Source organism: Ceratotherium simum, chromosome 17, assembly GCF_057802395.1.
Source record: "Ceratotherium simum simum isolate JZ-2026a chromosome 17, ASM5780239v1, whole genome shotgun sequence".
Classification (NCBI taxonomy): Eukaryota; Metazoa; Chordata; class Mammalia; order Perissodactyla; family Rhinocerotidae; genus Ceratotherium; species Ceratotherium simum.
The window spans coordinates 52,745,015-52,759,163 of NC_141916.1; the positions used below are offsets into that span (position 1 = coordinate 52,745,015).

General features: G+C 40.9%; 1 protein-coding gene across 2 annotated transcripts in view; it reads right to left on the minus strand.

The window, feature by feature from the left end:
* Nucleotides 1-537: 537 nt before the first annotated feature.
* The window catches only part of SLC2A3 (solute carrier family 2 member 3), a 77,706-nt gene continuing 64,094 nt past the window's right edge, over nucleotides 538-14,149 (minus strand). For both annotated transcript variants that reach the window (XM_087442796.1, XM_014793956.2), the window contains exons 2-10: nucleotides 12,836-12,928; nucleotides 12,124-12,284; nucleotides 10,048-10,288; nucleotides 9,632-9,794; nucleotides 8,903-9,090; nucleotides 5,478-5,582; nucleotides 4,996-5,097; nucleotides 4,310-4,513; nucleotides 538-3,069 (exon numbers count right to left, since the gene is read on the minus strand). In XM_087442796.1, coding sequence (XP_087298922.1) covers nucleotides 2,851-3,069; nucleotides 4,310-4,513; nucleotides 4,996-5,097; nucleotides 5,478-5,582; nucleotides 8,903-9,090; nucleotides 9,632-9,794; nucleotides 10,048-10,288; nucleotides 12,124-12,284; nucleotides 12,836-12,928 — 1,476 coding nt within the window. In that variant the 3' untranslated portion in view covers nucleotides 538-2,850. The remainder of the gene's footprint in view (nucleotides 3,070-4,309; nucleotides 4,514-4,995; nucleotides 5,098-5,477; nucleotides 5,583-8,902; nucleotides 9,091-9,631; nucleotides 9,795-10,047; nucleotides 10,289-12,123; nucleotides 12,285-12,835; nucleotides 12,929-14,149) is intronic.

Below are 14,149 nucleotides of genomic sequence, written 5' to 3' on the forward strand. Positions count from 1 at the left end.
GAACTACATAAATGAAGGCATGAAGGTGTTAATGAGAGCCATAGTGGGTGTGAGGTGTTTTCCTATATAAACGGGAGCTAACTGACAAGGTAGCAGGGACCTTGCCCTGGAGGGGTTGTGTGATCTCCTCGGGGGCTTAAGTCTTTTCTGTAGTTGATTGAAAGCTATTGAAGGATTTTAAGTAGGAGAGTGACAAATATGTCATATGGGTGCCTTGACATCAGTGTAGGATGAATTTTAGAGATCTAAGACTTGAGGAGAAAGGAAGTAGGAAAGACGGTTAAGAGAGAAAAAAGAATTCTCACAGGGGAAAGAAAGCAACATAATTTATTAAATATGCAAAGCAATGTACTAAGGCTTTTTCATTTCATCTGCATAATAACAAGTATTGCTATTTTCATATGTGTGAGACTCTCTTATAAGAAACTTACTCAAGGTTACAACAGGTACTGAGCGGCCAAACCAGGATTTAAAGCTGATTTTGTTGTTACAGGAAGGACAAAAATAAAACAAAACAAAAAAGCCAAGCCTGTGATGTCATATGTACATTCAGAATTTTTATTTCAAAACAAAGAACCACAGTAACATCAATAATAGAAAATCCATTTGGAAATATTCACAATATGGTCACTGAGAAATGGGAAAACTTCCACACTCCATCACTGCCAACCCACCGCTTTTGAGGAGCCTGAAGTAGAGTTGCAGTTAGAGGAAAGTCACCTGTTCCAACAAAGCCCCATTCCATAGCTCTGCGAGTTTTTATCCAAAGGCTCAATGACGAGAGGGAATGGTGAGAACTGAGAACTAAAATACTGTCATAGGCAAGGGTTTGGCTAAAGGGCCTGAAATGTGTAAGCACCAAAGAGGGAATGGGAGATCAAGCAACATACGAGAAAGGAAGATCGGGGTCCAATCTCCATTTATAAAAATACTGGGAAAGTAGATGATTGTGGAGGTGTCGGTGACCTGTACCAAGTGTAAATCCCCCCACCTCATCTAACTTGCTGAAACGTTCCAGAGTTAGAAAAGTCTTCAGCTTGTTTCTTAGCCCCTTCAAAGAAAGCCACCCTTTCCCCCACAACTCCCCGCCAGCGCCCCCAGCAGGACACATGTCCTGATCTCACACTCTCCTTCCTACTCCCATTGTCTGAGTCTGGTGGGAAGCTGAGTCCTCCACTGGCAACCTCAAGATTTAGGGAGTTCTCCCCCTACTCTCCAACAAGGAAAGGTAGCCAGATGAGACTGAACTCTAAAGTCTGGAAGAAAACCATAGATGCAAATTCCACCACAGAGGCAGTGTTATTTACATACATAGGGAGGAGTTTTAACACCTTCTGGGGGGCTGTAGGAACAGAGGAAGCAAGTTACCAATAAACTACTTCCACCCTGAGCAAAGTGACAGTGCACGTACATTCATACTCTCAAGTATGGGCTACACTGCACATTTACTCAATACCATCTCAAACGTGGTGTGTGGGAAAGCTTCAAGTCTTCTAAGAGCGCCTGACATAATACTATGGTAACATGGTAACAGGCTAACTTGACATGGTAACAGACATAAACAAGCATGCAATGACCCTAAAGCAAGAACATATTTCAACTAAATAATCGTTCAGAAAAAATCCTCCCCCAGAGCGGAGGTTACAAATTCCAAGTTAGCTATGAACATTCTCCTCTGAATTCTTTTAAAGCTATGGCTTATAACAAAATAAAAATCAACATCTAAAATCTCCTAAAGAAGAAAATGGAGAAACAACAAACCTCTACCAAGAACCAATATTTTAGGTTGCTCATTTGGAGGGCTTTGCCACCAGATGGGTGGTAGGAGTACTTAAAAAAAAAACTGAGTCCACTACAAGGAAAAGAAGTTGTCTGGTCCAGTGAGGGGAGAGAAGATTTCTAGAAATAACCTTCCTTTCTCTGGACTGTATCCAAAATTAGAACCCATCAACCATTAACGACAATGCCCATCTTAGTAATAATCCTGGATTCCAAGTAATACTACATATAATCTTAAACAAAGAAAAAAGTTCCAAAGGAAACCAATAGCTTCTTTATACAGGCACATGACTTTTCTGAGAAATTAAACTTGAGAATTTCCATTTGAAGGACAGAAATTCTTAAGAGGCAAAGTGCAAACCTCACACACCACATCATATACCCTCCAATAACGCATTACATTTCTCCCTGAATTCTTCCCTTGTAATTGCACCTTAACCTCTCCAGTATCAAATCTTCCATCCTATAACCTCTCTTTAAGCACCTCCCTCTAACCTCAATTTCCTTATGTTTTCATTATTTGGTAAAATTACTTTACACTTAAAAAAATAAATATTTATGCAGTAAAACCAGAAGATAAAATAAATAAAACTCAAGTTAATTTGCTCTGCAGAGCTGTATGGAAGGGAGGAAGGTGCTCTTATTTAATCCTTCTCTGCCCTCCACACTCATGTATATTTGCTTCCTGGTAAGTCTGAGGTTGGAGGAATTGTACCCTCACTCTCACTCCCTTATGTGCCCTCATGAGGCAATATTAGAACCTAAGGGAGGAAGAGCTGGCAAAGCTGTCACATGCCAAGTGGCCAATCCCTCCTGGAATGAAGGTAGGTTCACTTGGTCTCTCCTAAACAGAAGAGAATGTCCAAGAAATGAAATGTTTAAAAAGCCATTGAATATACAACTAACCTCAGCATTGGGTTCCTCTGAGCGCTCATGGAGTGTGTGGGATGAGAAAGGAATCAAGTAGCAGCATTCAGAAACAGTCCTGGGTTACAACCTGATGAGGTCTCTCCCTCATTCAGGGAGAGGTTGCTTTTTCATGTTGGGAGGGAGGCGGGAAGCAGGCATGGCTTAGACATTGGTGGTGGTCTCCTTTACAGGCTGGATGCTGTTCATCTCCACCATGGGGCCTTTCTCAGCTCTATTGGCCTCCCGGGTCTGCCCTTCAAAGGCTCGTGTAATTTCCTCAAAAGTCCTGCCACGGGTCTCAGGGACTTTGAAGAAGGTGAAGACCAAGAAGATAACAAGGAAGCCGGAGAAGACAAGAAAAACGTAGGCTCCCAAATAGAACTAGTGAAAGGAAATAAAAAAGGAACGTTGATACAAAAATCTGGTCATTGACAAACTCTAGTTTCCTTCACATCCGTATTTCCAAAATGCTTCAAGCCATAACCCTTCCATATTTAATGAAAACAGTAAGCTTTCTTCAGAGATTCATTTATGATTCCATTGCTAACTTACTATATTTCTCGGCAATTTTGTGTCATTTCTTTTCCCATTCATTCAAGTTAGCTGCTTCCAAATACCTAATGAGTATTTTAAGACTTTTGATTATTATTTTTAAAATCTGGGTTTCTGAAAGACTCATGGAAATAGGAAATGCATTCTAGATGTCCGTTCCAAGTTCCTTTAGTTAACAAATCAGCTCCAGGTCATTTTATAATAGGACCTACCTGATTCATTAACATCCTATGCTTAGCAAGCCTTTCAGATCATGAAGGTATTATTAACACTACTTCAAATTATGAATTTTAAGTACAGATCTTTCTCAACTTATGATGGGGTTATGTCCTGATAAATTCATCGTAAGCTGAAAATATCATTAAGTCAAAAATACATTTAATACACCTAACCTACCGAGCATGGTAACTTAGCCTAGCCTACGGTTGGGCAAACTCATCTAACACAAAGCCTATTTTATAATGAAGTGTTGAATATCTCATGTAATTTATTGACTACTATACTAAAAGTGAAAAACAGAATGGTTGCCTGCGTAAAGAATGGTTCTAAGTGTATCCGGTGTCTGCCTTTATGATAGTGTGGCTGATTGAAAGCTGGGCCTTGAAGCTGCTGCCCAGCATCACGAGAGTATCTTACTACATATTGCTAGCCCAGGAAAAGATCAAAATCCAAAATTCCAAGTATGGTTTCCACTGAACGTGTATCGCTTTCTCACCATTGTAAAGTCAAAAAATTATAAGTCAAACCACCATAAGTCAGGGACTGTCTTTATTGGTTTGGAATCCTTTGAGGCTTATCACTATCATTCTGTTTCCAGGCAGAACTAGGCCTGTATCATCTCAGACTAGAGGTCTTTCAAAAGTTTCCAGTTTTGCCCTCCTGCTTCAATCTTTGCTACTATCATCCCTTCTTTTTCTATATGTTATTGAAAATGAGGCAAAAATCTGGTTTAAAGCCCTTGATATCTAATCCTTCATAATGTCAGTAACCATTATTAAGGTCTATCTTAAACATGTTGGGTTAAGCAGGCTGGTTTCAAGATGGACTAGGTGAGTTTTGTTTTACTTACCGCAGCTGAGGGGAAGAGCAGTCCAACCAGAAAGTTGGAGGTCCAGTTGGAACAACCAGCCACTGCCACTGCAGCTGGGCGGGGTCCCTGGCTGAAGAGTTCGGCCACAATAAACCAGGGAATGGGGCCTGGGCCAATTTCAAAGAAGGCCACGAAGATCAAGATAGCCCCAATACAGACAAAGCTCATCCAATGATAGTCGTCCTATGTGAGGAAGGAACAGATAAAAGTGAATATTAAAGACAGCATGACCTAGGCAGAATCCAGCTTCCCAGAGATGTACTGACTGATAATGAAAAACTCCTTCTGTCCTATGGTATAATGGAGTTACTGGACTCAGTCAAAAGCCTTGGGTTTTTGAATTCCAGCTGTGTGATCACACAAATGTCATTTTGCACTGAGACCATTTCATCATCTGTAAAATGGGAATAATAATTACCTCAAGATTACTTTAAGAATTAAATTAGATAATGTATTTTACAAGCTATATGTTATATAGATTTAAGGATTCCAGCAGTTTAATTACCTCTCTCTGATGATCCATTTTTCTTAAAACTCTGGAATGCTGCTTCTCTCAAATTTGACTTTATCCATCTCCAACCTCAACTACCCACCCAACAGAGAGCCAACTGTAAGCTCTCTCCTTTCCCCCTCCCCTCCCTTTCCTTCACTCAAAGCTCACTCACCTTTAGTAACAGTGAAACGGTCATGACGATAGAACAAGAAGCCATCCCTCCAAGGCCTATCATGTGTAGCGTCCTCCTCCCTGCCCTATCCACCAGGAATAGCTACAAGAAGAGTAATACAAACATGAGACTTCTGCTTTCCCTTTCATGAAAACACTGTATGAGCTACCTGAACCTCCTTATCAATCAGGATACTTGTTACAGTCACACTTCCCCTTTCCAGTCCCAAGTTTACAGCATCCTATATAATCATCTCTTCCATACCACCCTCTTTCCGTCCATTCCATATTTGTTTGAAGACAGTGAAGACTACTTACACCATCATTCACTATCTCTTTTTCCCTAAAGAGGAATTAAACAACAAAAAAAGGTTTAACTAAATGACGGTAGGGAGGTGGAAGGACATGAAACCTATCTTTAAACCATGTGTAGCAAGAATTTCTCTTCCCCCCTGCCAAAAATTATCAAACCATTCAACTTACAGAAACTACAGTGAAGACAGTATTAACCACTCCTGCACCAATAGTGGCATAAATTGGCTCCTGAACACCTGCATCTTTGAAGATTCCTGTTGAGTAATAGAAAACCTAATAGGAAACAAAAGATGCAAGTTTGAAATAGCAATTGTGCACAGCAATTAAATAGAACTCTCAAAAGTAAATTCAAAAGTCCCAAAAGTTTCCACGGATTTTTTGTTCAATCACAGTATCTTTTCTGCAAATGAATTACCTTCTGTATCTTCTTTTTTTGTGAGGAAGATCGGCCCTGAGCTAACATCTGCCAATCCTCCTCTTTTTTTGCTGAGGAAGACTGGCCCTGGGCTAACATCCATGCCCATTTTCCTCTACTTTATATGGGACGCCGCCACAGCATGGCTTGCCAAGCGGTGCGTCGGTGCGCGCCCGGGATCCGAACCTGTGAATCCCGGGCTGCCGCAGTGGAGCGTGCGCACTTAACTGCTTGCACCACCTGGCTGGGCCCCTACCTTCTGTATCTTATCTCTATTCTCTTCTTAATTCTCAATTCTAGCTGCTCATTTCCATTTTTTTCCTAACTATGCTTATTCCTACCACTCCATTTAGTCTCTTCCTTACATTCACTTTATTAACTTATATAAACATTTGTCTTATTAAGTTTTTCAATTAAGTCTTTCAATTTAAGTCTTTTTTTTTTTTTTAAAGATTTCATTTATTTATTTTTTTCCCCCAAAGCCCCAGTAGATAGTTGTATGTCATAGCTGCACATCCTTCTAGTTGCTGTATGTGGGACGCGGCCTCAGCATGGCCGGAGAAGCGGTGTGTCGGTGCACACCCGGATCCGAACCCAGGCCGCCAGTAGCGGAGCGCGCGCACTTAACTGCTAAGCCACAGGGCCAGCCCCAATTTAAGTCTTAATAAGCTTTTTCAATGGACTTTTCCCCTTCTCTCAAAACAGTGATAGGCAGATTGATGTCCCAATTTGCTAGTGAAGAAACTGAGGAGTAACCTCAGCCTGCTCATCTATATAGAAGAACTTGGGCTAGAATTCCTAGTCCTAGGTCCTAAGTGTTTTAGGAAATAACACCAGCTACTACTTTAATTTAATATATTAAACTACTATTTAATATATACTATTTTTATTATTTGCTAAACACAGTGCTAAAACGTAGGGTTGCTACAACTGTTATAGTTAAAAAGATGTCAGAATATTGGACTCAGACTTCAAGGTAACACGGGAACAGTATCTAGATCACTCAGGTTCAGTCAGTCCCTCAGGTGTGGTTCAGGAGTTATTCCACCCAGAGTATTTGCCTCTGTAGCAGTATTCGCCAGACTTCTTGATGAATATATGCCTCCACATTGGGATTTACCTTTTCAGGAAACAACTCGTCAAATGCCTACAACCTAAGATAAAACCTATGTATATTTTTATTTTCTAAAATAAGGTTGTGCTTTTTAAAACTGAGATTAGTAGTGTCATCCTCACTGAAAAATGCTGCTCTAGAGGAGAAGCAAGGGTGAGGTAAGGAAGACTTAAAAATTTCCAATAATCTTTAATGATATAAAGCTTGTGAGGACAGACGTTTGAACAGTTAAAACTAGCAATGAATAGTTATGCTAATTCTCTTCCTTACATAAAAGTGTACACATCAAAAACCGAATGTATACATACACATCTCAAACAAACTTCTCACAGTAAAATTACCTTGCTATCTGGTGCCATTAAGTTAGGTTAAGCTAACCCTTACATCATCTTACCTAAAAGCAGTTTACTTCGCTAGGTAAACACTATCCAACCTCTTACGCTTCTGCCTTTTTTAAGGGAAATTTGCTCAAATGTAGGTTGGAAAAGTGATTTTCATACACCATTTCCTGAAGTGGGAGGGGTCTGTCCTGCAGAGTGCTCATCTATCATTTGTCATTTTCTGAGAGCGGTCTTTTTCTGATCCTGTTTTTCGGGGCCCGGACTGTGGTGAGGCAAGCAAGGTGCCTAGGGTGCATAATCTAAGGAAGGCTCCTTCTCAGGACCATGCACCTGCACCTATAGCCTCATTCTAGTCCCAGCCCTGCTGCTTTTAAAAGTCTTGAGAGTATATTTTATTAGTGATTTTTCAAATGAGGAAATTTGAGACTGGGATCCATCAAAATCACGTGACAGGCTTTTTCAGACTATCTTCCTCCCAGGTTCTGATACAACAGTCTCTAAGCCCTCATGAGAAGCACTGCTATTTCAAATATAAGTATCCTTCTGGTCTGTTAGGGAAGAGAAAAGGCCAAGGACTAACACTATTTTCAGTATCAAGTGTGTTTTGCAAAATGCTTTGTTACAAAACTACTTAATCGTATTGATCGAAGACTGATGGGAAACCCTCAGGGCATGAATCAGTATTTAAAGAGGTGAGACAAGGGTGTTCTTCATATCCTAATATTTTATCTGCAAACAGATAGAAGGTATAGGAATACCTTCTCTTCCCACACCCAAGATTCAAAAGCAAGAAAGTGATATTTGCGTAGAATACGAGGGCTACCTGCCAAATGCTAGCCTCCATTTTGCCTCCCACTTTAAACTATCATAGTCACTATTCTAGTTTAAAAATATGTAGAGCAGTAAGCCCAGCTCAGTCTGAAGTTGTCAGTGTGCCCCCCAGACCTCTTGAATTGATTTCCTTAATTGTTCCCCAGGGCTTCACACTGATTTTTAGACTGTAAAGTCCTGGAAAAAAGCCAAGGTATATAAATTCTTTTTTTTTTTTTTTTTTGAGGAAGATTGGCTCTTTGTTAACATCTGTTGCCACTCTTCCTCTTTTTGTTTCTTTCTCCCCTAAGTCCCAGTACGTAGTTGTAGAGTTGCAGCTCTTCTATATGGGCCGCCGTTCCAGAAGGGCTTGATGAGCGGTGAGCAGGTCTGCGCCCAGGATCTGAACCAGCGAACCCCAGGCCGCCAAAGCAGAATTTAATTGCTATGCCACTGGGCTGGCCCCTAAGTTCTTGGATCTACTTTGGTTGTATGGCCTATATTAACATTGATGACATCATGTAAGATAGATCACAGTTAAACATGACCAGAAATAAAAAATGAGTGGTCAAAAAAGAGAAATAATGAAAATTAGATAAATTTGTGATGCCTTATATGTTGAAAAGTCTGGAAGAAGACAAATGTTAACCATAAGTTCCAAGACTAAGGGTGACAAATTTTATTTTCTCATTTTTCCACATGGAAACCATGTACTACAGATATAATTTTAAGAAATAAAAACAAAACCAAATCAAAACCTAGATAATCAACATTTTCTGAGTGGCTGCTATGAGGCAAGCATTGTAAGGGACTCTCTATGTAAGAAGGTGAGCAACGACTACTGCTCTTCACCTCTGGTCAGCTGTTTTAAGTGAAGTATTATAGGATACCTTTGACACAAGTAGATACTCACAGCATTGATTCCAGAGAGCTGCTGAGAGAGCTGGAGCATGATGGCAATGATGATGGGCTGCAGGTAGTTGGGTGCTCTAAAGAGCTCCAGCACAGTGACTTGCTTTTCCTGTGCCATCCTAACACTCTCATCTTTCATCTCCTGGATGTCCTGAGTCACATCCTGAGTGCCCCACAATCGCTGGAGGACTAGTGAAAAGAACAAAGAGGAAAGGATAAATATAAGGTGCTATCCTAAATTCTTTTTTCCCGTAAGACAGTTGGAAAGAAACCACATGAGATGAGGCCTGGATATTGCTGATCAATCAGCATCCATGCCTTAACTTGCCTTCTCACCTCATTCTTTTTTTTTTAAGATTTTATTTATTTATTTTTTTCCCCCAAAGCCCCAGTAGATACTTGTATGCCATAGCTGCACATCCTTCTAGTTGCTGTATGTGGGACGCGGCCTCAGCATGGCCGGAGAAGCGGTGCGTCGGTGCACGACCGGGATCCGAACCCGGGCCACCAGCAGTGGAGGAGCGTGCGCACTTAACCGCTAAGCCACGGGGCCGGCCCTCACCACCTTCTTTAAGAGTTGAAAGTTTCTTACTTAAGAGCAATCAGAAAACTCTCCACTTGGGTTCTAGGGGCCAGGGAAAGGAGACGACAAAAAATAGATCCAATACTCTCTTCTTAAAACAAACCACAACCCTAAAATTCCTATAGTGAAGGTGTGAAAAATACTCACTCTTCTTAGTACCCTCCTCTTCCTTTCTGTTAATGAGCAAGAATCTAGGACTTTCGGGGCAAAACGGAAGGGCCGCACTTTGTAGGATAGCTGGAATGATGGTGAAGGCCAATAGCAGGGGCCAAAGCTTTTCAGTTCCCAAGATGACTTTCAGACCAAAGATCTAGAAACCAGACAAAGATAATACTGTAGTATCAGAAACTCATCCATTCTTTCACCACAGAAAAAGATAAATTATGTTTCCTTTCCTTTCTCTACCGTGCCTGCTTCTTTAGCTTTCTATGAGCTATAGTAATAATATCTGAAACTTATATACAGTTGAATATGTGCCAGACATTCTTTTGAGTAATTTATCCATGTTAACTCATTTAATGAGCCATGAAACTAACATTCCTTAAGTATAACTTCCACAGTACCTGGGCCACCAGAATCCCGATGACGATGCCCAGCTGGTTGAGAGTGCCAAAGGCCCCCCGTAGGGCAGTAGGAGATATCTCTCCAATGTACATGGGCACAAAACCTGTACAGAGGCCGCAGAAGAGGCCAATAACCAATCGGCCCAGAATCAGCATTTCAAATGACTCCGCTACTTTGCAGAACCCCATAAGGCAGCCACCAGCGACAGCCAACAGGTTGGCAATAAGCATTGAATTGCGCCTGAAAGGTTAAACAAAGACAAGTGAAGTTAGCAAAATAGGCCCCAATCTCTCCTTCTTTCCTATCATTCTACTCTTCTCCAAGCTCCTATATGGTCTAACTTGTCCACTTTCTCTTATCAGAACATTTCTAGTTGGGATAACTAGGATTAATGGTTCTTACACCTCTATATGCATAAAACTTACCTAGAGAACTTGTTTAAGATTATCCTAAGTCTTAGTTATAGCCTAGGATTCTAGCAAGCACTTTAGGCCAGTAGTTCTCAAAGTGGTCCACAAACTAGCATCAGGTAGAAATTTGCTAAACTGTCCCACCCCGCCCCAGAATTACTAAATCAGTAGGTCTGATTCTGGGGCGGGGCCCAGCAATCTGTGTTCTAAAAAGCCCTCCAGGTGATTTGATGCGAGCTAAAGTTTGAGAACTACTGCCCTAGGCAATTCTGATATAGCCAGATCCACGAACTCACTCAGGAAAAAATTCTGAATCAGTGCTGATCTTGTTATGCTTTTTACTGCATTTTATTATAATGTAGTTGCTTAGATATCACCAACATACTAATGGTAGACTATTTCAGACAAGTTTTTCTACATCACAGAAAATTTTATGCAGAAAGTAGTCAGCTTTAGCTCTCCTTCTCTAGGCTAGACTGTGGCGATGCCATTAACAATTAGTATTAATAATCAGTATAAAATAATTACTGCATTTATGTGCTAACCATGGGAGACAAAGTCACCATCACAGCTGAGAGAAGACAGAGGCAAAAGATTAACAATGAAAAATTACTAAGGATGTTGGGAAGAACCAGCACTATAATACTTCAACAGTGACTCTCGATTTGGTGTGGCCCATTGGAGTTCCTTAGGGAGCGTTGAAAAATACCGATACATGGGTCCTATCTCCAGAGATGATGATTTAATTGGCTTGGGGTGTGGCCCAGAACTGGGACTTTTATAAGCTCCCCCAGGAGATCCCAAATGTGCAGCCAAGGTAGAGAACCACTGGTAAGAGAAAAATATCATCCCTCATTCACACTTTCACCTTTCTCTTCATTCCTTTCCCTATTTCCCCCCTCCTCTACTAGGTTCTTTTGCTAATAAAATAACAGTAAAGAAAGCCATGTTAGTTATGGGAGGCCCACATTAAAATTTTAATGACTTTACTAGATAAAAGGTAGCCTCAAAAACAAAAAAACAAAACAAAAATCAAACATTACTAAATAAAATAGGTTGTTTTAATTTTTTTTAAAACTTGAACTCCATTTGCATTTCCAGAACATCTAATTAGCAAACTACCTCTAATTATTATTCTACCCTCCAAGATATTTTATTAAGCCAGCCATGAGTGAGAAGATTTAATTTTCTTTTTACTGGAAAACAATTTTCAGTTCAGGTATTTGGCCATTATCCACATTTGCCACAGATCAAGGATTATAAAATATTTCCTACCAGTCCTGCTGTGTAAAATAATGAAAATACTTGTATGAAACCCAAAAATTTTTAAGAAAAACAAACAACTTCTGACTTTGTAAATAAAGTATGTTTCTGGGAAACTCCATAGTGGGCTTTACTAGAGAATAACTCTGAATTAGCTTAAGCTAACTGCAAAGGCCAATCATTCACATGGCCCATCTCTTGATGGCTGGGTGGAAGCTATGCAGGGTAGTAGAGCTCCAAGCAAGAGCAGTCATATTCAGTGCCAGTTGGACTAGGTTTCCCTTAATCAGAATTTGAGGTGCTCTCATTCAAATGCATTACCACCTCCCCGCCCTAATTCTCAATACCTGTCCTCTATGCAACCAGTACTACTCTCTTCCTCGCCCAGTTTCTGGTCAATACCTGCCAAAGCGGTTGACGAAGAGTCCAACGGAAAAGGAGCCAATCATACCACCAACGGAGAAGATGGCCACAGACAAGGACCAGAGAGACGTGAGTAACATCTCAGTGGGAGGGTCTTCTAACCTCTCTTCCAAACTGTAATTGAGGAAGTCCTTTATGATCTGCAAGTTAAAATGGTCGATGGGAGGACAGACTGTTACAGTCAGATGAGAAAAGAGACAAATATTGCAGATTTTCTCTTCCTTAAGAGAACAGCATCATGATTACTTTAAAGGCAGAGAATCAAGGGAATGAATAGATGGGGATGGAAGAGACAGATAACATACTGGAGTTAATGTTACTCGCTCTGAAAAGAACAATTTTTTATTTGTCCTGAAAATCCCAGTAGGTAGTAGCACTCATGTTCAGTAACTACCCCAGCCTTCTCTTAAGAGCACCCCGTTCTTCTTTGTAACTAACCCCTAAGGAATCATAAAGGGAGTATATCATTAGAGGGTGAGAGGAAGAATGAGTACAGTGCAGGGTACAGGAAGCAACTGAGCTTTTTGATTTGATTAGTGATTCAACTAGACTTTCCTATCAATATTATTCCCCCTCTTCAGTCTTAGCCAAGCTAGATACCAAGTTTGTCTTAAACTCTTAATTCTCGAAACCCTACTTAAAGGAATAATTTCCCTATTCAAAATTCTAACTCTAGTCGCTGGGTACTCACCATCTCAGGAGCATTGATGACTCCAGTGTTGTAGCCAAACTGGAAAGAGCCTATTGTAGCAACGCTGATGGCAAAGATCAGAGATGCGGTAACCTGAGGGGAGGGAGGAGGAAGGGGAGAAACAGTCCTTAAAGCTCTTGATTGATGACTGTCTCTTATTAATTACGGAGACATATTAGGAGAACTTGGCCTATGAGTAGTATGAAAAGAACAAAAATTTAATGAGATTTAGGTAATGAATGGGGAACACAAAAGAAGAGGTTATACTGAAGAAGTTATCTGGAGCTATATGGACAGACATGTCGAGTAAACTTGGGAAAAGTGGCAAAAAAATTTAGGAAGGAAGAACTGGGTTAGTCAGTTTAGAAGCATTCAAAAAACTGCCCCAGGTAAAAGCAAGCATAGAATTGCACCCAAGAATAGAAACAACTGGGAGAGCAGAGGAAAAGAGAGCTTTAGGATTCCTAACAAGGGATTATTTGGGAAACAGCTAGATCCAGTGTAGTCTACCTGTACCCCAGATTCCACAGAAGCCCGGAGTGGTGATGGCGGCGTGCGTCTTCACCACTGGGCTACTCCTTGAGTCTCTTATCTCTCTGGATCATGGAATGTACACTATCTACCCACTGCATTCTGGCCCCATTTGAAATTCCTCCCATTTATTTAATACTGTACTGCTACCCCGCACCCAGCAGGGGGAGAGCACAAGCTCACTCCCAACCCAACACAGAGGAGACATTTCTTGGGGGAGGAGAGGGCAGAATCAATCAACCCAGTCATCTCTCACCTGGTCGGGAATAATTCAAGTGGGTGTTATCTAAGCTTTCCTCCTCATAGTAGCTCAATTTTTCTGCCTGGGGCCATCCTCTATGGCCCCCAAACCTTCCTTATCTTAAACTCCTTCTCTCTCAGGCAGGTTGGGAGTTTCAGTTCCCCAAGCTGACCTTGCCTCCCAGGCATACAGGCATAAGTACCCCTGAGGCCCCCTGCCAGTGCATAGTTCGTTCTGTTTAATCCTTTTCTTTTTAGTAAAAACCTCTTCTTTTTTTCCTTATCGTTTATTATCCTTGAGGGCTTTTTCCTCTTCTTTCCCATTTTTTCATCCCTTCTCTTATCTTCCTTTATTTTCAAATAAGTTTACCTTAGTGAAAATGCCTTTTTCCCTACAAATACTGCACACATGACACACAATAATACATTAATATATCCTGCACTCACAATCATAACCACAGTAGGACGGACAACTGGAATTCTCCCTCCTTAGTATCCAGGGGATCCCAGAGGTTATAGAACAGATAGCTGGGCACTGACCCA